The sequence below is a fragment of the Sceloporus occidentalis genome, unplaced genomic scaffold (genome assembly GCF_023333645.1).
Source record: "Sceloporus occidentalis isolate IW3139 unplaced genomic scaffold, rSceOcc1.0.p SCAF_43, whole genome shotgun sequence".
NCBI classification, from domain to species: Eukaryota; Metazoa; Chordata; class Lepidosauria; order Squamata; family Phrynosomatidae; genus Sceloporus; species Sceloporus occidentalis.
Window position 1 is genome coordinate 3,454,873 of NW_028317023.1, and position 25,288 is coordinate 3,480,160.

The 25,288-nt window shown below is 39.7% G+C and overlaps 2 protein-coding genes across 2 annotated transcripts in view; both read right to left on the minus strand.

Annotated features, from left to right (window-relative positions):
• Positions 1 to 143: 143 nt before the first annotated feature.
• On the minus strand, positions 144 to 7,470 carry LOC149289710 (transducin beta-like protein 2). Its single transcript, XM_089490338.1, has 7 exons — positions 7,365 to 7,470; positions 6,782 to 6,909; positions 5,600 to 5,784; positions 3,073 to 3,221; positions 2,481 to 2,607; positions 806 to 958; positions 144 to 600 (listed from the first exon to the last, which is right to left on the minus strand). Exons 1-7 carry the CDS (start codon positions 7,465 to 7,467, stop codon positions 144 to 146), a joined length of 1,302 nt encoding a protein of 433 aa, XP_089346464.1. The 5' UTR covers positions 7,468 to 7,470.
• A 2,080-nt stretch (positions 7,471 to 9,550) lies between these two features.
• Positions 9,551 to 25,288, minus strand: part of LOC149289711 (carbohydrate-responsive element-binding protein-like) — a 33,494-nt gene continuing 17,756 nt past the window's right edge. The window contains exons 6-15 of the mRNA XM_089490235.1: positions 24,704 to 24,784; positions 16,788 to 16,909; positions 16,035 to 16,521; positions 13,920 to 13,978; positions 12,411 to 12,593; positions 11,776 to 11,892; positions 11,285 to 11,412; positions 10,790 to 10,913; positions 9,816 to 9,945; positions 9,551 to 9,672 (exon numbers count right to left, since the gene is read on the minus strand). Coding sequence (XP_089346361.1) covers positions 9,551 to 9,672; positions 9,816 to 9,945; positions 10,790 to 10,913; positions 11,285 to 11,412; positions 11,776 to 11,892; positions 12,411 to 12,593; positions 13,920 to 13,978; positions 16,035 to 16,521; positions 16,788 to 16,909; positions 24,704 to 24,784 — 1,553 coding nt within the window. The remainder of the gene's footprint in view (positions 9,673 to 9,815; positions 9,946 to 10,789; positions 10,914 to 11,284; positions 11,413 to 11,775; positions 11,893 to 12,410; positions 12,594 to 13,919; positions 13,979 to 16,034; positions 16,522 to 16,787; positions 16,910 to 24,703; positions 24,785 to 25,288) is intronic.

Below are 25,288 nucleotides of genomic sequence, written 5' to 3' on the forward strand. Positions count from 1 at the left end.
AAACACACACATTCTTACATGAGCGAGGGAAGCACCAATAATACATACGGTGCTCGATTCCACAGTAAGATTTTAATTACTGCAGACTTTAATACCTTTACATATAAAGAAAGACAATAAAAGACCGATGCGAGAAAAGTATATCAGTTTCTCTTTTTGGTTACAGCATTAAGTGCCTTCTGAGCATCGTTAATCTGTTGCTGTAGACGTTCCTTCATGCCCTTATTGGTGGCTTTTTTGAGCATGTCCTTCATGTCAGCAATAGCAGCCCTGTACCCAGCAGTGTTGTGGAACAGACGTATTGCACGGTCTCCAGTAGAAACCAGAAATCTGTTACAGGTATCAAAAGTGAGGTCTGTGATGATTTCACCGTGTACAGAGTGGAATTCTTCCTCTACCTCACCTGTATTTGCATTAAATACTGTAATATCCGAGATGCTTGAAATGGCAACAATGCGGCCATCTGGCGATAACGCGATACGACATGGCTCATTTCCTGACCACCGGCCTGTAAACAACAGGTATGGGTCTTGTTGCTTCTTGTATTCAACATCTGTATCCCACAGCTTCCATGTCCCATCTTTCGATGCTGTTGCCATCCTGTGGGGAAGATGTAATATTGCAACTAGTTAACAACTCAATCAACTTTAAATAAATGTTTAGCTGTACCAAAACCTATAGAAAACAATGGAACAAACATGTTATTACATATGAAAATTAGGGTTTTGGCAAACTAATGGGCCATTGATACTGGATCGGTAAACATTTTTGAGAGAGAGAAGAAGACAAAAGAAAAATCACATACCTACGGGAATCATTGGAGAATGCAAATCCACACATTCCAGCCGAGTGTCCCTTTAATTCAAAAGCTCGGCACACTTCCCGGAATTCACCACTCTTACCAAAACACACCTCCCACACCTTCACATCTGGAGTGAACCCGCAGCTTGCCACAAACCTTTATAGGAAAGAGGAAACCAATTAAAGCAAAAAAAACAAAAAACCCAACAACTTAGGAGCCAAACCCCCTTTCATTAATGTACCATGTGACATAAGCAAAGTGGTCAATATTAAAAAGAAACCAGTAATAAAAAAAACCCCCAAAAAAACACTTTACGCTGATTAAGTAATTCTGAGCCTTAAAATAACCCTTCCAGTCCCTTTAGGACTGTCCTTAAAACCTGTAGCAAAAAGCCCGTTAGGACCTAATAGAATGTCCTGACTTTGTTGCAACAGCAGAGACATCTATCCGGCACTACATGGGAATTCAGCGTGTCTATTGACAGTCTGGACTCTCCCCTGTTGGCAGAAAAGAGCATTGTTGGTTTCCTGCTGACTGATTGCGAGTAATGGTACTCACAGCAAGTGCGAGTACACTCTCATTCAAGGAATGCATGATCACTTGATCGGGCGTTCACTTCTGGTAGGTGTCACTGCGGATACCCACCAGAAGTTCACTTGAGGACAGGAGAACCTCAGCAGGGCCACATATTGCAGCCCGGAATGGAGGGCTATGGAGTCCTGCTTGCTGATCACAATCTGGAAATAGTTTCTCGCCTTCCAGAAAATGAAGAAAAAGAAAAAAAAAAAGATTAAGGGAAAAAGTTAATGTCACCATGACATCAAAAATGTATGAGAGATCCCCAAAGGGATATTGCAGTAGGAAAAGTCAAAAAACCAAAAGAAAATGAAATGAAAAACATTTTTTTTTTTTTTTTTTTTAAATGTGCTCCCTTAGCCCTTCCAATATAAGCAACACATTTTTTTAAAAAATCACTACCGCCAAAAAATATGTAATATGGGGTAATAGGTAAAGCATGAATGAGGTATGACAGTAATCAGATGTTGCTGAACATCAATGTTTAAGAAACATGGTAACAATGACAAAAAAAATTGGTCCTTATGTTATAAAAACCCTGGGCCTAGATGGGTCATAATAATTTGAGAACTCAAAAATAATTGGACGCTTTCCTACATTTATCCAACATTGTTCCTGCTGTTTTTTCAGCAGGAACAATTTGCCAAATTCATTCAACTGTAGTCCTTTTCCTGGTGGGAAAATAAGATTCCTCTAAAGGAGTTTGATTTCAGATCACCTCTTTTTCTGATCCCTTAAGAATCTTTAGATTATAAGGTCTAATGAGCCGGCCTCTCCATACCTTCTGTTTTGGTTTGTCTGTATAATTAATTGTACAGCGCTACAGAATTGTTGGCGCTATACAAATAAAAGATATCGATTTTTCCAAAAACACATTTAGGGGAAAAAAAAGTAACCACTTTTCCTGTTAAGAAGGCAAAGTTTCTATTTTAGGGAAGTATTAAAAACGGTTTCCCGGGTTAAAATTCCATTTTAACTGCAAACTGATAAACACGACCAGTTCTCTACAGATTCCAGGGGCTTTTCAAACAATGTTAGCTCTTGGCTCTTCACTCCTTACCTTTTTCCTGTTGAAAAGGAAAGTAAACAAGTTTTTCCTCACCTCCCGCAGGGCGATACTGCTGCATAGGCATTATTCATCTGGTTGGTATTGATGGTTGCCAGTACCTCGCCCTTCAGATCCCAAATCAAAATGGTTGTATCACTGGAGGCTGTCATGATGAATTTCCCTGATAAACCAGAAAAAAGATCACATCACAAGGGGAAAATAAACTACATTTTTATTTATTAATTAACCCAGCTACAAATGGAAAATAAATTGGTAATTGATAGTTTCGGAAATCACGCACACATCTAGACTGTTTAATTCTAAAGGAAAAACTTTACAGAATGAACTCCAGTTAAGTCCATACTCGTGTGAAATAATTAGTAAGCATAACGTTTTTGCCACACAAGCCAGATTTAAAACAAATTTAAAAGGACACTCACAAATCCATTAGTGGCATGCTTAAATTAAAATCTCGACATCGAGGCATTACAGCAACACCGTTTAAGTGTAGATCACTTTCTAAGCTTGTTTAATGAAATGACGTTCCAGGCACGTCATTGGTCGTCATGTGACCATTTTTGCGTGACGTGCCTGATCCGTCAATGGACGTTAAGAGGTTAACAGATTCACACCATTAGCTACACACCTGTTTCTGCAATGCCAATGTTAATGATGGGTGCTTTGTGTTTTTTGGGGAAATCCTCAGAGGCAGGTGAAAAGTTAAAGCCATCTTCTTTCTTGGACATTTTAAATACCCTGATGGTGTCTCCATTTCCCAACCAAACAATAAAGGCTCTGGGGGAAAACAGACATGACTAAATCAGATCAAGGAGTAAACATATACATTAATAAACATCTACACACATATATATGTATGTTAGTGTTAAAATAAAATAAAATACATAGATATTTAGATCACTCAGTTTGTTGGCATATCGTTAGGTCACTTGTATTGAAGTGAGCAAAACACCATCACAAACTGCACTAGACTTTTCCATCAACATCATAAAATCCATTAACCCCTTAAGGACCGGGCTCATTTTTCGTTTTGTACCCTGTGGGACCGAGGCTGTTTTGACACTTTTGTGGTGCTTGTGTTCAGCTGTAATTTTCTCCTCACCCATTTAGTGTACCCACATAAGTTATATATTGTTTTTTTCAGGACAAGATGGGCTTTCTTCAGATACCATTATTTTGATCGTATCATCTTATTTACTATAAAAAAAATTAAAAAAACATGGTGACAAATTGAAAAAAAACACATTTTATGACTTTTATTTGAAAAATCTTTTACTCACCTAAAAAAGCAAGTAAAAAAACTAGCTAAATAGATTCTACTACTTGTCCTGAGTTTAGAAATACCCAATGTTTTTATGTTTTTTTGCTGTTTTTTGTAAGTTATAGGGCAATAAGTACAAGCAGCGTTTTATGATTTCCAAATCTTTTTTAACAAATCTGCTCAGTCTGCCTCCATCTCCTCTTTGGAACATCTTTGAAGCCGGTTAACTCAATTTAACCCCCTCAAACCATATATTTTTGAAAACTAGACACCCCAGGGTATTCCAAATGCTGTTATTTTAACCCTTTCCATGCACCAATTATACAACTACACTTTGTCAAACTTTGTAATAGTAAATTTTTTTATTTTTTTTCCCACACAAATTGTACTTTAGTTATAGATATACAGGTCCTGGTATATGTCACTGTCAAACAACACCCCAATGTGTGTTCAGGAACATCTCCTGAGTACAGCGATACCCCACATGCATGGGTTTGTCAGATTGTTTGGCTGGTAAAAGGCTACTTTTGGGGCATGCGTAATTCAGGTGGTCATTTGGTCATTGTGCCTCCCTCTCCTCTTTGGAATATCTTTGAAGCCGGTTAACTCAATTTAACCCATTCAAACCATATATTTTTGAAAACTAGACACCCCAGGGTATTCCAAATGCTGTTATTTTAACCCTTTCCATGCACCAATTATAGAACTACACTTTGTCAAACTTTGTAATAGTATTTTTTTTATTTTTTTTTTCACACAAATTGTACTTTAGGTATAGATATACAGGTTCTGGTATATGCCACTGTCAAACACCCCCCCAATGTGTGTTCAGGAACATCTCCTGAGTGCAGTGATACCCGACATGCATGAGTTTGTCGGGTTGTTTCAGATTTAAAATGCCACATTTGGGAAGTGCGCTTTTTTTCTCCATTTTGGTCAGTCTGTACCTATGCCCTATCTTTGAGCTCGGCCACTCCAATTTACCCCATCAGCCATTTTTTTTATATATTAGACACCCCTTGGGTATTTGAAGTGCTTTTATTTTAACTCTTTGTTGAGATTTTTGAGAAATTTTAGCACTTGCTCAAAATAATAAACTTTATTTTTTAATTTTATTTTATTTTTTTAATACTTTTTTTATATTTTTTTTTACACATTTTGCTGGTACTGGATGGTTCATCTAGTGACATCACTGCATAATTATTTTTAAATGTTAGCACATTTTTTTTTATTTTTTTTTTCCATATTTTTTTTTTTTTTGAATATTTTACTAATCACATAGTGATTAGAAAGCTGGGCTCCATTGACTTGCATGGTTGAATGCAGTACCTGTATTCAACCAGCAAGTGGAGCCAGTTCTCTAGAGGGTCTGGAGACCCTCTAGCGAACTTTTTCGTCTCTATTGTTTTATTTCCCGGGCCGCCGCCATCTTGCTTGATGGCGAAGATCACCGGCAGCGGCGGCTGTGACCGCTCTCCGGAGCGGTCACAGCCCACCTAGAGGTAAGTGTTTGGTGTCGCTGGATGCCTCCTGATCGAGGCATTCCAGCGACACCATTTAAGTTTAGGAGGCGATCGTTGATCGCCTCCTAAACGCTTTTAAAACGGGCGTCCGCCGCCATACAATGTATGGCGGCTGTTGACGCCCCGGGGAGGGGCCAGACATGGCCCCCGATGCCGATCTCGGCCTTGCTGAATGCCTCGACATCGAGGCATTGCAGCAAGGCCGTTTAAGCGAAGAAAGTGATCCTTGATCACTTTCTAAGCTTATTTAATTTTTTGACGGTTCAGGACCGTCAAAGGTCATTTAGTGACCTTCTTGTTATGACGGTCCTGAACCGGCAAAGGTCGCGAAGGGGTTAAACACATTATGTAGCGGGAGAACAATCTGTTACCGGCAGTCGGGGCTAAAGCGCACATGTGTAGCATGGTCTAATTCGACGTTAGCCCTCAGGCAGCGGTGGTCCCGATCCAAAAAGTCTTTGGTGCTCCATATCCTCACTGTTCTATCATCAGAGCAGGATGCCAGGTATTTGCCATTGCTGCTAAAATCTATACAAGTCACGTTTCCGCTATGTGCCTGCAAGAAACAGCAGGTTAAAAGTCATAACACTCAGCTCATCTTAACAACTTTAAAAGCACAGATCCATAAGACCACTAACCGCACTTTGAAAAGAGAGAACATTTATATTATCAAATTTTTAAGTTTGAAAGCAAGATATTGGATGGGACGCTACATGCAGCCCCAAGTTTATCTAACACACATACACAAAAAAATAATAAGTGAGCAATACCGTTCCACGTCGCTTAATTAATTTAATAAGTTAATGAAATAAAGTTCACCAAGCCAGTGCTGGAATTGGCTGGCAGTATGTGTATCAGCAGGGAGATGTGGTCAGCTAAACACATCCCCTGCAAGCGGAATAGCTGGGGGGAGGGGCAAAGGCCTTTTCAAAAGGTCCGCCATTAAATTTAAAGGGACCATGCAGCCATATGTAACAAAGTAATTCAATGTGGTGCTGAAAAAATAATTCAAGACAAGATCTGTGTTCTAAACCAATAATGTCGAGTAATCGGGGAAGGGAGGAACACTCACCATTCAGAAGATAGACTGGGTGTCGGAAATTGGATATATTTGGGAAAAGGGGATTTCAGGTGATCTTTTACAGATCTTATCACACATTATTTACAAACAGACCCTACTGCTTTCACAGACAATGCACTACATGATTTACAGTTGCCCTTTGATGTGGGCTTCAGGGGGCTACATTTGCACTTTAATAAAAGTCTCTGCCTGTCCTTTCTGTGAGCGTGTGAAATCAACTGGCCAAATGTTTAGTTAGGTCAGATCACTTTAACTCCTTCTACCCTTACAATGACTGGAATACATTTTGGTAATATAATTATGTTATTGTGTGCCCTCAGGTGTCTGACATAGCCTGCATGCTACGTCCACACTGGGGAGATTAACATCACTTGTGGTGCAAAAGTCAGACCTTCTGGACACGCTTCTCACGATCGTTTCAAGAGCAGAGCAATCTTTAGCAGCACTAGGCGCAGCATCTGGGAAACGTTACCTTGAGCGCAGAGGCAAGCAGCGGATGAGCGAAAGTGTGCTGTTGAGGTTTTTCTTTGCGCAGTTTCTGAAGCTTCTGCTTTTTGCCAGGCTGTTTCTCGGGTACAGTTTGTCCATTTGCTTTAAGATCTTAAAAAACAAACAAAATACATACTTTAAAGATCATTAATACTATGTGGAATGCACAACATGTGTTACTTAATGTCTCTCTCACAGATACATACAATATGATCAGTCAGCTCATCTAGTCTGCCCTTGCTCCCCAATCTTAGTCAGTCCTTGGCCTTGTCTGGTTCTAATAATAATAATAACATATCGATCTCACTGCATTACCCTATGGACCCGTCATTCTAACCCAGTCATTCTATTCCACATGCTCTCCAAACACAGTAAAGGGGTTAAGAAGCTGCACACTCAGGATTCGAGACGTTACTCCCCTCACACGCAACTTTATAGCAGTGTTTCTCCATGCACTGCACCGTGCATACCGTAGACCGGTCATTCTTACCCAACAGACCCATTAATCTGCAGAGCGCCCAACTACCCAACGTAAACTACAAAAACATTATCCTTTCGGTTCTTACCGCTCGGCTCCGGTTTGCTTTCAGTCCGAGTCTTCTGGAACAGGAACGTTAACAGCACTACGAGCCCCCCGAGAAGCACAGACACCGCTACCAGGGCTATCATGTCCGCGATTCAATGAGCCACGTCACACACAACGGGAGCGCCCACGGCTCCCCCTCCTCTTTTTTTTTTTCAAACAAAACTTTATTTTTAGTAACCAAGACGCACAGTCTTAATGTGGGCTCAATGGTCCTTGGCTTTTGGGTACAAGAAATGTTATTTTTTTTTTTTTTTTTTTCCTTCAGTCTCTTATGTTTGCTTCCCCCCTTAAATTAACCTCTGCAGAGTTTGTTAAGAAATGTGTCTTTCCAGAGAGTTCTGTGTTAACATTTAGTAAAATGTGCAATCTTATTATGGCCTTTTATTTGGCGCTCAGAATATTTGCTGGGTATTAGTGTATCACAGTGTTCTGTAGCGCAAAAGTCACTGTAATATGTATAGGAACCATAGGTATTGACATTTTAAATGAACATGCGCCTGTGTCTTGGAATGTGTTCCTTTTTCCATTTATCCGGGATTATACGGACATTAATAAATCCAAATATTTTTAACCTTCCTTCCCCAAAGAGCGGCCGTGTGCCTTAAAGTGGACATGCTTTTATTATGTAATTTGTTTTCTTGGCTGGCCCCGTGTAATGTATGGTTAATGTGGGGAGTTTTTAACCTCATATCACTAATTTAATAATTCATTATGGCTGGACAGCCCGACCCTTCCAGAAGCTAACTGGGGCTGGTATATTCACTCAATGGAGAGTTAACAGGCTGTGTTTTAGCTCTTTGACTTCACTATACATTCTGAAGGACAAACCCTGTCGAGCTTCTGTAGTATGAAGAGCTTAGTTGGCTCTGTACAATGTATAGTCAAATCAGCAAAGGTTCTTGAAATTGAATTATGCATTATACAGGATCAGCTCCACACTTCCTGCTATGGAAAATTGATGGAAACCACAACTCTCTTGACATCTCTACCTTTAGTGAATATACCATGCAGTGAAGTCAGGGATTTAACACGTTCAACAATGTGTATTTTTTTTTTGCTATGCATATTTGCAGGTTCTGATCAAACCTTAGGGTTAAGCAGCCCCTTTTGCCCCAAAGGTGCCTTATGAATGGTGTCCGGAGAAGGCTTTAAAGCGCATGAGAGTCTCTTTGGGTTAAAATGCTGTGCAGCCCCATTGATTCAGCTCCTTGGTAAGTAATCCAAATTGGATAGGATTTGCCAAACTTGGGGTAGTTTGACGCAGCAGCTGGCTAAACAAAATATGGCCATATACATACCTGGTGACTCTCCGGGTTTGACACGGAGCTCACCAGGTGAAGCACCGGTTCTCCGGGTCGTGGGAGCAGGGTCTTGACATGCCCCGCTCTCCGCCCATTTTCCCTTGAAATGAGGGTGTTTCCCGCTGACATCACTGGGAACGCCCACTTATGTCAGGGGGACCTCCCACCAATGTCACGGGACCACCCGCAAGGGAAGGCTCCGGGTAGCCGGAACCCAGAAGTTCCCAGGTATGGCCATATAGTGTTATTGAATCCCCAATATATATGCCTTAGGAGGTGTTTTTTGAATGGTTTGTTTTTGTGTTCAGCTCTCCAGCGACGACTAGGTTGGGGAACAAACCCCCCAAACAGATCTAGGGTAACACACACACAAAGGGATTTGGCCAGTAATTCAAACCTGACTGGCTCCCACGTTATCCTGTAAACGACGCTAATGTTCACAGGAGTGTAAGCATTATTATCGTTCTTCATTGTGTTTATCAGATGTTAGCGCATTTTATGCATAGATGCTGGTGGAGTAAGAGGATTTTAATGTACTCACATATGACTGTCAATGCTGTTATTCTTAGACTCTAGATAAAAACAAATAAGCAACACAGGTAAACATAACTTTAAAATAATATAAATGTTTTAATAAAGAAGAACTTCAATATCAGGCTTCTTGGTGGAAAGAACACACTGAATTTTGGAAGTCGTTCAATGAGGGTCCAATCAAATTTTGGTGTTTCCATCTCAGTGTGACCCTGATATCATGATGTGTTGGTGCTCATGGATCAGAGTTCTTTATTATGTACATTATAGGAAATTGGTATGTTCTGTACATTCAACAGTCTGAGAAGTCCAAGTCTCTGGGTATTTGGCTGAACTAAAAGACGCTGTTCCCACTGTCTCCTCTCGTCACGGCCTGGACAGCTTGATCAGGCAAGATCGTCGGGTCTGCGAGAATTGATGTTGAGGTGCTGAGCTGGCACAACGAACTGAGCACAGCTGAAGTAAAAGAGAAAAGCAAAATGTTGGTATTATAACCTCATTTCTTAGTGACTGGTTATTGTCTCATGCCTTGGGTAATGTATTTTGTCAGTGACATTACACTCTTTGTATACCACACAATATTGTTTCTCCACACATACCGGGTCTCAGGGCAGGTAGGGAGCAGTGCTGTTCCAGCCATTCCAATGACGTCTCTCTCAGATCTCGAATACTTGCTGTGGAAACCATCCTATTAAATGAATCAAAGAGCGGGCGGATAATGAAGCTGAACTGTGATGAGTTAAGGAAAAATCTCTCTCTTCTGTGATGAAAAATTAAGGGCTATTTTGTCCCTTTTCTGTCCCGACTTCTGTGCTACCTGCCCTGATATATTAATTTTTGAATGGCATGAGTCCATGACCCAGTCGATGCAAAGTCCATGACCCAGATAATGCTCTCCAGATTAATTTAATGTCCATAGGTTGTAGTGCAACAAATAGAAAACAGATTAGACATTGAGAGTATTCTCCCGTTTGAACTTTTATAGAAATGTATCTCATGTACTACTGGGTATGCCCTGCTTGCTTATTGTACAATGCTGCTGAATATGATGGTGCTCTACAAAATAATGAAAAAACCATTGAGGACATGAACAGTGGAGAAGGGTGGCTGCAGCATATATTTGTAGCTGGAACCTGAGATGCAGAGTCTTACTTAGTGTTCCTTCTTAATGGAACAGTTCCTCTCTAGATGGGAAGTAAAAATGGATTTATAGCCACCCAAGGCTACCAGTTGATGAGACACAACTGCCAAGACCAGCAGTTACAAATACCAAAAAATGTAATAAAGGAAAATAAGGGCTGTCCCTGGACATTCACCTGCTACTCACACTGACCTAAAAAATTAATATTCTTTTTGGGGATAGAAAGCCTCTTATAATAAAAATTACGATTTCTGGCCACAATTAACAATAAACCATCTCCTAATTGTGATTTTCTGTGTTACGACGTTATCTGGATAGTAATGCAGTTCTTGTACTAATGGTGTATTATTTTTATACTAGCTAATATACATGATGTTGGCTTTATAATGGGGAAAGCGGAGGTTCCTTCTCTTTTAACTTCATTAAGGATACAAGCCAGAACTTCCAGTTTTGTAAGGTCCTTGTTTGCACGTAGGTCTGGAACATTTGACGCATGTGCTGGAAGCGTTGGTGGCTGACAGGCACTCCAGAGGCTGGGAGTTGCTGCTGGCATAAGCTATGCAAGAGATAGAAACAGTCACATAAACATAACCACCTTTGGAATAACAGAGGGTTTAACAGTTCTAATGTAAAAGCACACATGGCAGACCTATAATAGAACCATTTAAATAAACAACAGGCTTTCATAAAGTATGGGAGGGAAGTTTAAATATAAGGAAGATTTACTTTATGCCTATGGCTTACTACCATGAACCTAAGATGAGACCATAGACTGCTTAGGGTCTTTACATAAGAAAAAATGGACAGCGTAGATAAGCAATATGGGTTTATCTTCCACCAGATTCTCTTCTATGCGTTCAGATAAAAAACCAAAGCCCGATTCTGATGTGGCCATTTTTACATGAATTTATTGTAGACATTTCTCACTTGATGCTGTCATTGAATTCCTGTATCTGGCAGCGGAGGCGTTGGGTTTCCTCTTGCAGCTGAACTCTTTCTTGCTGCAGTTTACAGATGTACTCCGCTGTCTTCTGCAGAGTGGTTGCCTTGCTCAGCTGAGAAGATGAAGTTGGAGACTCTTATCAGAGTTCTGTGTCTTTTCCACAGCCCTAAACGCCTCTTACCACTCAACCTCATCAGCCTTATTCATTTTTTATTGCTGTGACCTCTCAGCTGTACATTCTTTCTAGTAAGTACTTAAATATCAGTAGAACACACATACACAGATATACACACACACACACAAACACACACACAAACATGGGCTAAAGCCTTTCAATGGACATTGCCATATGGAAACAGACATTGAGCTGACTTTCTACATAGGACACCAGCTACATTGCTATTTGAACCTGCCTACCCTTTTTTTTTTTTTTTGCTGCTTTTCACAAACACACTTGATTTCCCAGATATGGTACCTTGTTGGGTTGCCCATGCAGAGTAGTCACGAGACTGTGCAGTGTGTCAAAGCCTAATTTTATGTTACACCGTCGTTTCTGCTCGGCTGAGATGTGCATAATCCGTCGGCTGTTCACCTGAGAAGACACAAGACAACTAAGTGGTATACAGCTGATACAGTTTCACTCAATATAAAAGTATAATAATGGACTTGTATGATAAAGAGAGCTCAACAATGGCCATATATTTACCGCATTACTACCATCAGACAAAACCATGGTGTTCCTTAGTTGGGAATCCAAATAGATAGCCTTTGTGCTCTGGCTGGGGAACCTATGTCATCAATAACTGTATATGAAGTGGAGACTTATGGACATGATGTTCAAACTTCTTTAGTACAACACATAGCCATGATTTCATATGGAGTGATGTGCAGAATATCTCTAAGTTCAGTCCAGAAAATACAGTCCTCACTTGGGATCGCAATTTTTTTAATGATCACATAGCAATATCATAAAATATTTATTAAACCTTTTAGTGCAATAATCATGTACAACCAATGATACTGCAAATTCTGTCTTGACTTCAGTCTCAACGGACCTGATCATCAGATATGGTGATCACTGCTGAAGTGGTGGTTTGTTTGGACACTGACCTTTCTTTCAGTTTTGCTCCAGCACTTAGGAGTCTGAGCGCTGGGCATGCTGAGCGAGTCTCTGCGTTCACCGCCTGCCACGAAAACAAAACAACGGGTGTAGTTACGATGATAAAAATCCCAGTTACCCCGGTGAGTTGGTACAAAGAAGCTCACCGCAAGCTGAAGTTGGTGAAAGTCTCTCTGTTTTAGGAGGGAGAGGAGAGCAGGATAAGGATGAGGAGTCAGAAACGTCAACATTACTCCGGCCATAAAATGCTGGACTCAGAAATATGGGAGGAGGTGGAGGGAACCCAAGAGTACACTGTGTGGATGGAGGCACCGATGGCGGCACAGCAGGTGCGATGCTACGGAAAGAGAGTGAATCCAACCTTCCACCTGTCTGGGGAGAAATGCAGACGTTGTAAGCCATAATTCAACGCAGTTTAACCACACAGAATGTCTATAAAGCACGTTGCATGGTGGATATGTGTTTTGTTGTCTGTTATATTTGTTTATAGATTACTGGCCACCTAACTGGCCTCCCCCACTAAGTATCTCGGTTATAAAATATTTGCTGAACAGAACCAATCTTTGTTATGTCTGACATTCATCCTAGCAAAACCTTACGGATCACAAAAATACATTTAGAGGGTCAAAAAGCATCTTGGGGTTTGCTCACTGTGACTAGACGGGAAGATAATATATTTAATTGAATGGATTTATGAAAAGGTAACTCAAACAATATTTATTTCTGTCTTGTTATGTCGGATTGGTTCAGACAGCCTGGTCTAGTTAGATCTTGACTTGTTTTTTGGGGGGGTGAATCTCATCACTAAGGTATAAACACAAGTAATTCGTAAAGAAAACAGTATTCACACAGAAAATAACCCGTCATTTTCTTTGATGTAAAAATGCTGTTAAATTGGACGATAGTATTTTCTTGTTTGTGTCTTTTTAAATAAGGTCTACCGGTCTGTTACTTTCTAGAAAACCACATTTATGGCTTTAAGCATCAGTGTGATGGTTATAATGTAATTTTAGATTGTATTTGTCTATATCTAATAGTTCGGAAGTTAACTTTTATGCATTACTGACACAACGTAATATTGTTAGCATGCACAACACCAAGGACAAGGAGCTGGAGTTCCCAGGAGCAGGTAAATAAAAGTTCAAACGCCTGGATATCGGAAAATGGCTTGTTTATTTCAAAATTGTAATCCACTGCACAGTATATAATAGCACGTTTGTTCTCATTCTCCTTCTTGGGAGGTCTACCCCGGCTATTAAATGCTATGCAGTGAATTACAATTTCGAAATAAACAAGCCATTTTCAGATATCCAGGAGTCTGAACTTGCCCTTGATGTTGTGCATTAATTTAGGTGAAACTCTGTGTAGAGTCCAGGGGAGAGAAGGAAACCTGAACGCTTCAGTCCTTGTTATGTTTAATATTTTTTTTGTATGTCTACACATATTCACCAATCATACAGTACTGTACTTTAATCTCACAATATGTATTCTTTCATTACCGTCATATTAGGTCCAGGTGGCCCACAGGTGGTTCTCTGTGCTGAAGAATCTGTCTTGGCTGTTGGGTAAAAGAAATCAGTCTGAGAGGACTGTATACTAAAACATAGGGGTGGATTACTCACTGAACTCATCCCTAAGCACAACCTTTTTGGCATAACTGTGTTAGTCAACATCAGTAGGAGCACTGTGCATGGGGAGCTTCATGGAATGGATTCTCATAGCCGAGCAGCTGAACACAAACCGATGACCACGATGCCATGTGTCGGCTGGAGTGGTGTAAAGCACACCACTACTTGGCTCTGGAGCAGTGGAAACCTGTTCTCTGGAGTGATGAATATCGCTTTAATATCTGGGAGTCTGTTGGATGAATCTGGGTTTGGTGAATGCCAGGACAGTGCTACCTACCTGAATGCATGTTGCCTACTGTAAAGTGTGGTGTAGGAGGAATAATGGTCTGGGGCTGTTTTTTAGGAGTCGATCTAGGTCCCTTAGTTCCAGTGAACGGAAATTTGATGTAAAAGGAAATTGGGTTGTCTGCACACCTTTAGGATGAACCGTAACGGTAATTGCGAGCCAGGCCTTCTCATCCAACATCAGTAACTGACGTCACAAATGTTCTTTTAGCTAAAATGGACACTTATTTTCATAGACATACTCTAAAATATTGTGGAAAGCCTTCTCAAGAGTGGAGGCTTTTCTGGCAGCAAACGGGGGAGAAGGCAACTATATATAAATGCCTATAGTTTGGGAATGCGATGTCCAATAAGCCCATGTCACTGTTATGGTCAGGCGTCCACAAACACTTTTAATCATACAGTGTATTTAATTTCTAGTACGTTTGGAAGAGAAAGTCTGTATGTGTGGGCAACACAGGGTTCAAAAATAATCACATGGCCTAGACAGAATAGCATAAAACAAATTGATGGTTAAAAAGCTTGCTGACAGAGCGGTCTGTCTAGCGTGTTTCATGCATAACAAGCACTTAGTCTTATGCTACTGAAGCTTAAGGTTATAATATCTAAATCATGTACCTTGGAGCATATGTAAACTCAGGGGGCTCAAGCACCCCTGTCACATCCACCCAGAAGCTTGAAACCCAGTCTGGCCAGATTCAGCCACAAGCAATGGTTCCTTCTGGGCACTGGCTTGGATGAGTACCAGTGCAGCCTTTCGGGTTATGTTGCAGGATGCTTAAGTTAAGGACCATTGACTTATTTTGTTCTTTTGACTATTCTGTTGGTTTAAACCCCCACCTTGACCACTACTTGCTGGTTTATCCCTCCTCAGACTACTTTAGTTATTGACATCCCTGGCCACTGAACCCTACCTACCCATGGCTACATCTAACCACTGAGTTTCTTCCGATTCAGGCCTAAACCATGTCCTGCCTGCTTGTGTTGAGGCTGGTATCATCACCCTTTGCACCACCTTTCGTTAAGTAAGTAGAGGGTGGAGGTTATTTAAGCATACAGGTTCTAATCTCCCTGCTGCTGGACCAGGTAGGCTCCTACCATACTAAACAGCAATTAAATTAAATATAATTAATCTAAAAACCATAAAAGAAAGAAAAATGTAGGCATACAAGATCACTTTTCATTGTAATAAAATAATTAAAAGTTATAACCATAATCTGTACAATGAATTCATGTAGATGAGATGCATTAAAGGCTTAAGGCTCCTGCTCTATAACCTAAATGTGTCCAGTAGGCAGCTTTGTAATTGTAAATTGTGAAATATCTCCTTGTTTCCTTTTAATTTAATCAGGCTGTTCCTTTAAGGAATTACCGGTATTTTGTTACTACTGTTGAATACTCAGACCCCCCCCCAGAAATAATGATACATTTGCTTAATACATGCAGGAATTTATTTTGATACTGAGTAATATTTTCATTAATCAGCTTTTTAAAGATCCCTGATTTTCCTCTGATTAAACTTTTAGAGCAAATAATTAAACAACAGATCTGCTGAGGATTAACCCCTTAACATGATAGTTTGATTAATGTTTTGTCTAAGTGGGGCAACAAGTTTGAAAACTTTAAACATAAAATCTATGCTGAGCTATGTTTTTGATTTATGCTCTATGCATTATGATCTATGCTGGAAGTACTTATTACCTGCAATGTGTGGTGGGTTAAAAATCGGGATAGACCTTGTGGTATCCTCTGGTGCAGGCCTTGGTGGCTTCTGGCTTGTTATTGTGAGTCGTGTTTTAGGCATTGGGAACATGTTAGAGGAATCAACATGTACTGAAGTCACTGAATACACAGGGTAGACATCACCGTGGATGGAGGAGCCCGCAGATTGGTTTAGGATGCTGGAGTCAGTTGTCACACCGGGAAAAGGATGCTTGGGGCTGGACACTGTTGGGAACATCAGATCCTGGTCTTGTACAGGGAGATTTGGGGAAATACATTGTATGGATAACTGGGGTCCAGTATTGAAAGAATCAGTGGAAAAGCCATCATTGAGTGAAGCATAATGTGGTAGTGTTTTGAGCTCATTGCTGGGTGAGGAGCAAGGTACTGCGCCACTGACAAACTCAGAGGACAGAGGAGGAGTAGAAAAACAGGACTCTGACTGCGAACTGTAAGAACTCTGTTGCTGTAGAGAATGAAACAGAGCATCATAGATCAGTAAGTGCATTTTGTGCATCATATACTAAATGAGTGTTGAAGAGAAAGAACCACTGTACAATAATGGGCAGCACGGAAAAGGAACAAAGTTATATTGGAAAGATACAAATAGGATAGGTAAAAAAGAGTGTATAAGAAAGAACCAAGGTAGAAATATTATTATAATATTATAAAACAGATATAAAAACAAGAACAGTTCATTAGTAATACATATAAAAGTGGTTATGAACACACCTCTGGAATCCTATGACGTGGTTGAGTGCTGGATCCCTCAATGTGGCTGGAGAAGCAGTGATGTTGTGGAACCAACAGTGGGAACTGCTGGGAAGTCATAGGCCGAGGCCCACTAAAGAAGTCTATTAAAATGTACAAAAACACATTAAGAACAATTACTAAAACAGAAAATAAACAGTTTATCTGCAAAATCAGGTATTAGTTATTTTACATCTGTGTCTCTGGGAATTGGCTGCTACTGACAAATAAGAGGGCTGGAGTACTTTATTTTGTAATACCTTCTAGGGCAATCTGAATAATAAATACAGGGCTGCTGGGTGGTGGATATAGAGCAGTATCTGCCGAAGAAGAGAGCGAGCGGAAAAAGAAGTGTGTTATGGCAGAAGTAGTCTAAAAACGGGCAGCTGATAATTTTCTGTCCATTCTCAGAAGAAGATGGAGGAAAACAAAGCAGTTGGAGGAAACAGATAAACAGCCAAGAGCGTAGAAAAGTAAATAATTTGTGCTTTCTGACATCATAGATTTCAGTGACTCACAAGCAGCCAAACTTTGGACAATCTCATCTTTCCATCCTATAAACCACTATTAGATTAGTCAAGGGAGTTAGTGGACTTTTTTTTTTTCAGATTTATCTCTTTGGATAAAACCTGTTCATGAAGGCTTTTATCAAAATAAATTTGGTTCGCCTAGCTCTCGATATAGGCCACTTATTTCTATATACTAATAGTCATATCATTAGTGAACATTTTGAACAATATGAACATTTCTTATTAGGACTACACTAAGCACAGTCAGTGAAGTTGAAAATGTGCAATGCTAGGCTTGACCTTGAAAGGCAGCGATGAGCCACATATGAGCTTGGAAGTTTGTGAAAAGTCTGATAGGACCATGGGTTTCTTTGGTCACCCACATACGACCTTGAAAGTTTGTTAACAAGTAGACATGACCTTGAAAGTCTTTGGTAAGGCAAGTTTCACATTGAAAGTCTATGCCAAGTTAGACATGACATTTTAGTACATGCCCTTAGCACAGATGCAATGCAAAACATGACATCGGTACAAAAAACACACAAAGATGGCCCAAAGTTATCTCATATTCTGATGGCAACACTGAAGGCTACCACAGTACAAATGAACAGCGCCACAGCAGAGAAGAAGTATGTACTTCTTAAAAATGCTTCTTCTCATGGAAGGTTGGCTTTGACGAAAATGATCAGGTGACACGAGTTTGCTAAGGTTCACTTTTGTTTCCTTTGCACAAATTCTTTTTTTGGATTGTTGGTAAATAGTTTCTGATGTAAGAGTAGTAGTCTTATTGTGCAATTCTAAAGTTCCTGCCAAGTGTGTTTCTGTTTATGTTCTGTGGAGGGTGGGGGGCAGGTCAGACAGACTCGTGGCAGAATGGAACCACGTGAAACCGCAAAAAATAAGAAAGGGTCTGCTGTCTGGTTTAACCATTTCCATCGCAGGTATACAACATTGACAAATTAATTTGCTGACTAAAATTGTGTGTTATTTATATAATTTTACTAGCCACGTAAAGATAGAAAATAGTCTTTTTTTCAGTGGGAGAAAAGGTGCCACATTTTCATCACTTATTTTTACCACCTGTATATAAATGCCACATGCTTCTGGCTGACATACGAACAGTGCCCCAAACACGGGAAATAAACAGTGCCACCCTTCATTTAACTTCAGCCACAGGGCAAATGGGCAGATACTGAAATGCTTAAGGTAGCCCTAGCAATGATAGATCACCAGGTAGGCGCAACTAGCTACTTCTGATTGATTTACTTGATGAAAGAACACGTGGCTTGATATGCAACATGACAATAGCTAGTGAAATTTACACTTTCTCCACCAACATTTCTTGTTTACTTTACAGAAATGACATCCGTGTAGCATGTTAAGTGTTGTCGATCACATAAGCTCCAGTAAGTCAGGAAGACAAGGTGGAATTGTTCATTGGGAAAGGTTAAGAGTTAAGAACGGGTCAGTATGTGCTCACCCTAGGTCCTTTAAGATTATAAGGGAGGATGTGGGTTAGCCACAGGGCAAGGAGGAGCAACTTCCGAATATCAGAGAAATAGGCAGAAATTACTGCCCTGCCTAAAGGACCTTTGAAGGTCACTAGGACAACATGCATTTGCAATTTCAAAACAAGCAGTAAAGACAAAATGAACTCAATAACTCTAACACAATGAAGTGTTAAAATGAACATAATGTATTTAGAAAGAAAAATCTACAATTTCCTATCAGGCCTATGTTTTTTGGAGCTATCTGGTTTGGCTCCATCAAAGTATTAGGAAAATATTCTGGTTGTGAATAGAAAATGTATAAAAATATAAAATGTATCCAGGGCACATATAATTATTCAACTGGGATGTCCCTACTCCAGATATCAACAGATTAATTAGACTGTTGTACTGTATTTGCTGACCGTTGTACTCATGTCAACTAACTAAGGTACTCAAGAGGGACCACATCGAATACTGGAGAAATATTGCAGGTGTGAACCCCAAGAATGTACATTTAAGTAAAAAAGTAACATTTTATCCACACTGAAGAACGTATGTTTATGCTACAAACTGTGGAATCTGTGTTAAACTGTGACACATATCCTTTAAGCGTCCCATACAATAATACATTTATACGTTTATTTTTTGGCCAGTGATATATATATATATATATATATATATTTTAATGCTATTATTTTATTATTAGGATTGTTACAAATTATGTATATATAAATTAGGGTACTTTACTGGCAACTTGTAATCCTTTCAATGGCATTGCAAGGATTGGGAAATATACAGAATTTAACTCATTCTTGCATTAATTCTGCTGTCGTCAGTATAAACATTCAGTTAGAAATTCTTTAAATCTGTTTCGTATAAAGAGATGCAGAGAAGCGTATTAAAATAGCATTTATCCGCATTTATCCACATCCTTGTGCCGATTCTCCAAATTTGATCCATGTTGTTTTGAGCTGTATTTATAGAATTCTCATTTATGAAGGAACATATACTTCCAATAATTTAGGATTGAGGACATAACACCTGAATTAGCCTAGATTTAGGTAAGGAGGTTTCTAGGATCATATATTGAAAACGGAGATATGGCGAGATGAACTTCATGTGACTACCTTCTATGCATTACAGTGTCATTGTTCGTGCGGCAGAACTTACAAGCCCTTCCATAGTTATTGTACGGAAAAGTTTGGATTCCTCATTTTAACTACAACTCATAACTTACTGAATAAACTCCTTAGAGGTCGAAAGCCAGAGGTTGAAAATTCTTATGACATTACAGTAATTTCTACAGCCATACACATTACAATCAAGGCTGTTCTTATAAGGAGAGCAGCCAGGAGGTTGTGAGCACAAATCCACAACACTGTTTACACGCCCTTACAAAGAATAGGACATGCATGCATACATGTTAATGTAACCAAACAAGTCATGCAATGTATTATCTCTCATATATCTGTTTGCATAGGTTGCATTACAAATCCCAGGCCACTGGTAGAATTAAGAGAGAGGGAGAAAAGTCTTCTAATTCACAGAATAAATCCCATACTCCATACCTGTGACCCCAGCTGGTATATCCCAGGTCCACATCTGAGACCCATCCATCACCTGCACTGCAATGCTCTTCCCTCTTTCTCCTTACAATCTCTGTCTTTCTCCCTTGATCTTCCTCCTCCTTTTGCCCTGTCTCGCTCAGCATTAAAAATACTGTCACCCTGTCATTCTGTTCCTCTGGCTGCAGGTGGTTCCTCATTTCTACTACTCGGCCTCTCATTGCATGTGTTAAGTACTCAGGAGCAGGGTGCACTTATCCTGTCAATACTACTCTGATCGATGTAACGCTTAAGGTAAGCAAACCTGCCTGACAATATCACTCTGTGAAATAGGTCTAGAATGGAGCCTATTTTTTTTTTATTTCCGTGTACAATGTTATGTTTTTTCTTTAAAAAACATTTCTAAAATGTTATTGAAAAGGTAACATACAAAGTGCAACTATATTATCTATTATATTTTCTATCTAATTTAAACGACAAAGATCTAGGCTTTATCAATGAAAACCTTGTTAAGATTAACAATTCTCCTAAAAGCAATTTAAGGTTTCAACAGTTTCATCCACTCCACTTCCATGCATCTAAAAACCTGTAGTTTTCATAAACCATGAAACACTAAGAAATGTTTTTATCTGTAACAGTAGGAAATCCACCCAAGACACTGGATACTTTTTCTTTATTATTTTCATTTAATGGATTTGACAGGCTCTGACAAATTCAACACTTCCCCAAGGAAGGAGAAATACCTAGACATTTAGGACAATGATATGCTTTCAACTTTGTGGTCAGAGTTTGGGGAAGGCCCTTTTCTATTCCAGCATGACTGTGTCCCAGCGCACAAAGCAAGGTCCATAAAGACATGGTTGGATGAGTTTGGTATGGAAGAACTTGACCGGCCGTACAGAGCCCTGACCTCAACCCCATCGAACAGCTTTAGGTTGAGCTGGAACAGAGATTGCGAGCCAGACCTTCTCGTCCAACATCAGTGCCGGATCTCACACATGCTCTACTGGATGAATGAGCTAAAGTTCCCACAGAAAGACTCCAACATCATAAAAAACATAGTGACATGGCACTAATATAAGTATCAAATGAAGATCACAGCTGTATATGAGGCACGTCTGGCGAAATGTTTGGTAGCCCACGCGGTACTAGGGAAAGGTTAGCAGAGTTTCATAATGTCACATAATGTTATAGTCTGGATCGTTGTACACACAGCTCAGATATCATATGACTAGTGACACTGTGTCAAATAAAATGGGGTTAAAAGGATAATCAATAATTGTAACCTATAACAAAAACATTTCTCTAAATCCAAGTCTGACTGGGGATAGTAGTAGTTGCCGACCTAAAACCGCCATAAGTCATTATTTTATTTGGAACAACGTGTGTGTACTTGAATTAGAAACATCAAACACAGAATTATGACATTGGGACAATGCAAAATCTGACAAGGTTGCATCAGCTTATACTTTGGTTGCCTCCTTCCTGATATGACCTGATTAGACAGCAGTGGGGGGCACTGATTAGAGGCTTGAGGAGGGAGGCAACCAAGTGAGTTCTTCCTTTCCTCCTACTCTCCCTCACATTATGACCTCGTGCTCCTGGTTTCCTCTTTTGTGGTTTCCCCAGATTCAATGAAACAAAAATAATACTTTTGTGAAACAGTTAAGGGAAAAGGAAGTGTTTATTTCATTTGCATAAAGATAAGCCATTCTGCTGTCCATGGTGGGAAGCTACGTGGCAGTGAGAGGACCCTTTTGCCTTTTTCTCTGTTCTGAAACTGTTTCACAAGTAGCATCAGGGATTCTATGTGGAGTTCTTGGGTCAACAGAAAGTGTGTAGGAGTGGAAAAGTGTTTTTTTTCTATGGAAATTCTGTGCTCCAGATAGAATATTGGAAGTAATAGTTTTTAACTATAATTTGTTTTGTGTTAGGGGGTTGTTTAAGGCAGATCATTTCGACCTCTGGAAACATTACATGGGGTGGGGTTTTCTACGTTCTTCAATGTGGATACTTGAATACAGTTCAGTGACAGTGGTTGAGGGGCAGTACAATATTAAATTCATGCTGTAATACTAGAACTAGAGGAATAATGAGGTTTCTATAACTCTGAAATCAATACTACAGTCAATGAGTGCGATCATGGCTGACCTGTTAGCAAGGTCACTAACTATAGTTAATATATGCAGTGGCTAATTTACCTTGGGCACTACGCTAAGCCTGACCCAGGGTAATGCCCTGAGCCACCTCTGCTGTCCAGTTGCCTCTCCTGTTTGAACCTAGCTACCTCTTGCATCAGCTATCGAAAAAGTAAACCACAAACACTACCTGCTCTTCACAAAGCTCATGTCTCCAACCCTGGTACACAACATTAACTGAATGTTCAATGGTCCAGAACAGCTTAAAACGTAGCTAGAGAAAGTTTTGGCCTGCGTCGGTCTTCCTCCTGTGTAAGTTCATAGTATGCTATTCCTCAGCTCTATCCCTTGCCAAGCAAACATACTTCTCTTCCCTTTTCTTCTTGTCTCGCAACCCTAAACGCCTCTTTGGTACTTTTTCTACTACTTCAAGTCATTGCTACCCCTTTCAGTAGCATTAGAGCCAGCCTACTTTAATGATAACATTGATACAATTAGACAATCAATCTCTACATGTCCTCCCTCTCTTCGACTGTCAAAATACCCTTGACTCTCCTTCTCTATTTATCTTTAACCAGTCCTCTTCAGTTACTGAAGATGAAGTTTCTGCTTTTCTCCTTTTCTCTTGCCCAACCCGTTGTCACCTTGTTCCTACCCCCCTCTCATCTTACCAGCTTTCCCTTCCACTTTAGTTCCTACACTAACATGTTCAAACTATCCTTCTCCACTGGATCCTTCCTATCCTCCTTTGAGCATGTCACCATAACACACAAAGCCAGATGCCATTATTCTTTGCTACTCGTATTGGGTCTTTCTGACACTTTTGACACTATGAACCACTCTCTTTTTCTTCAAAACCTTTACAATTTTTGTCAGCATTTGTTACACTTTACTGGTGCTCATTCTCTGATTGCAGTTTCAGTGTTTCCTTTTCCAAAAGCTCATACTCTCAGGTGATGTATTGTAAGGCTCAGTGTGACTCTTCTGTTCTCACTTTTCACTATGTACATTGCCAAAGTTAGTTGCCCTTTTGGTTTATAGTACCACCTTCATGCACAACACTCCTTTCTGTCCTGATCTCAGTCCTTCCCTATTTAATCAAGTCACTTATTGCCTTGCTGATTCTAACTTAATATCTGAAACTAATTAACTTATTCATGTACTTGTCATCTCCCATCGTCATTACTCCCAACGCATTTTCCTTTTCTACAAGCACCTCACCTCTTCTGTTTACCTGTACACTTCAGTATGCAATTTTAAGTCTAGCCTCTCAACTACGAAGTTGTTCCCCAACCTGAATCTCCTCACCTATCTCCAAATACACACCTACCCAGTCCCTCCTTCCATGTGATGATCTTCACTTGTCCTCTGTACTGATTTCTACCTCTCATTATTGTATACAGGATTTCTCATTGATACTTTAGAGTCCTAACCCAGTTTATCAGTCTCCAGTCTTTCAAAAAACGTCATAGGACGCACCTTTTCAGGAAAGTGTGTCAACAGACAGGTTAACCCCCCCTCCTCTAACCGGCTTACCTTTCCTAGTATCACTGCTACTACTTGGTGTCCCTCCATACCATCTCACTCTTTAGCCAGTTTGATATACTGTTCAATATTATTCGATCTCATTGTATACACTCATCGCCTTTTTAATACACAACTTCCTTAATTCTGCAGCCCCTGCCTGCCTACTCCCAAATTTTTCTTTATAGAGGAATTGCCTAAAAATCATCCATTCAATTTATAATGAGCATGTGTTTTTTTTTTTTTTTACTCAAATTTATTATTTCAAGTGTTTCAAAGATGTTGCTTCCGGTGCCCTGTTCCAGATCACTGGAAAAAAAATTAATACGAATTAAAGCAAAGCCAGATGATCAGGGGAATCCACTCAAGACTTTTCTTGAGTGGATTACCCACTCGAATTGAAGATATTCCATCAGCAATCCTCTGTATACTGTTTTACAACCAATGCTCTACACAAGCACAAATGCTTTGTCCCAATCCTACATGTATGAAATGATGCCCTCTTGACATTTATAGCCACAACTGGGGTTGTGTACAATTATTTCCTCCATGTGGAGATGACATGCATCTGTGATATAGAGTTTAAACGACATTCTTACAGTCATAATCGAATCTTTGACAATAAAATAATAAAACCAAAAAAATAATAATGTGGGAATGTCCATAACGCACCTGATATATCCACTAAATCATCCAGACTAGGTTGTAAAGTCGCCAGTTCTGGTTGTATCATGTCTGCATTACCTGCATAATCTATAAAAAATTTAGAAAAGCATTTAAGAATGAGAACATTGAAGATTGTGTCTGAGGGACAACACACTTGTCATTTGACAACAGTAGACACTTCTGGGAGTACAAAGTCTGGAGACTCCTATAACAGTGAATGCTTTTCAGGAAAGGCTTAGGGGTTGCATTATATATATATATATATATAGTAGCTTAGGAATGGTGATGTGATAAATACATAAAGGGATTTAACAATACAGGTAGGAAGATTATTTCAAATCAGGAGAAATATGAATGGAACAGCCTCCCAGCAGAAGTGGTAGAGGCTAATACAGTAAGGGAATTTAAACATCCAAGGGATAGACATAAATCTATCCTGAATTGACGATTAAGGTTTGCATCTCTACATTAGGAAAATTGACAGACTATATGGGCTAAATGAGACTTATTTCCTATCAAATTCTAGGTTTCTATGTAAATAATGACCTCTATGACATGTCTACTTTGGCAAAAAGAATCATGTGGATGTGT

Bases quoted from the DNA above. Each gene is read 5' to 3' on its own strand.
- LOC149289710 (XM_089490338.1), bottom strand. From the start codon at position 7,467: ATGATAGCCCTGGTAGCGGTGTCTGTGCTTCTCGGGGGGCTCGTAGTG. The intron at 6,910-7,364 runs GTAAGAACCGAA...TTGTTTTTTAAG, and splicing joins AAGCAAACCGGAGCCGAGCG to ATCTTAAAGCAAATGGACAA. The intron at 3,222-5,599 runs GTAACAGATTGT...GTTTTCCCCCAG, and splicing joins CGCTTTAGCCCCGACTGCCG to AGCCTTTATTGTTTGGTTGG.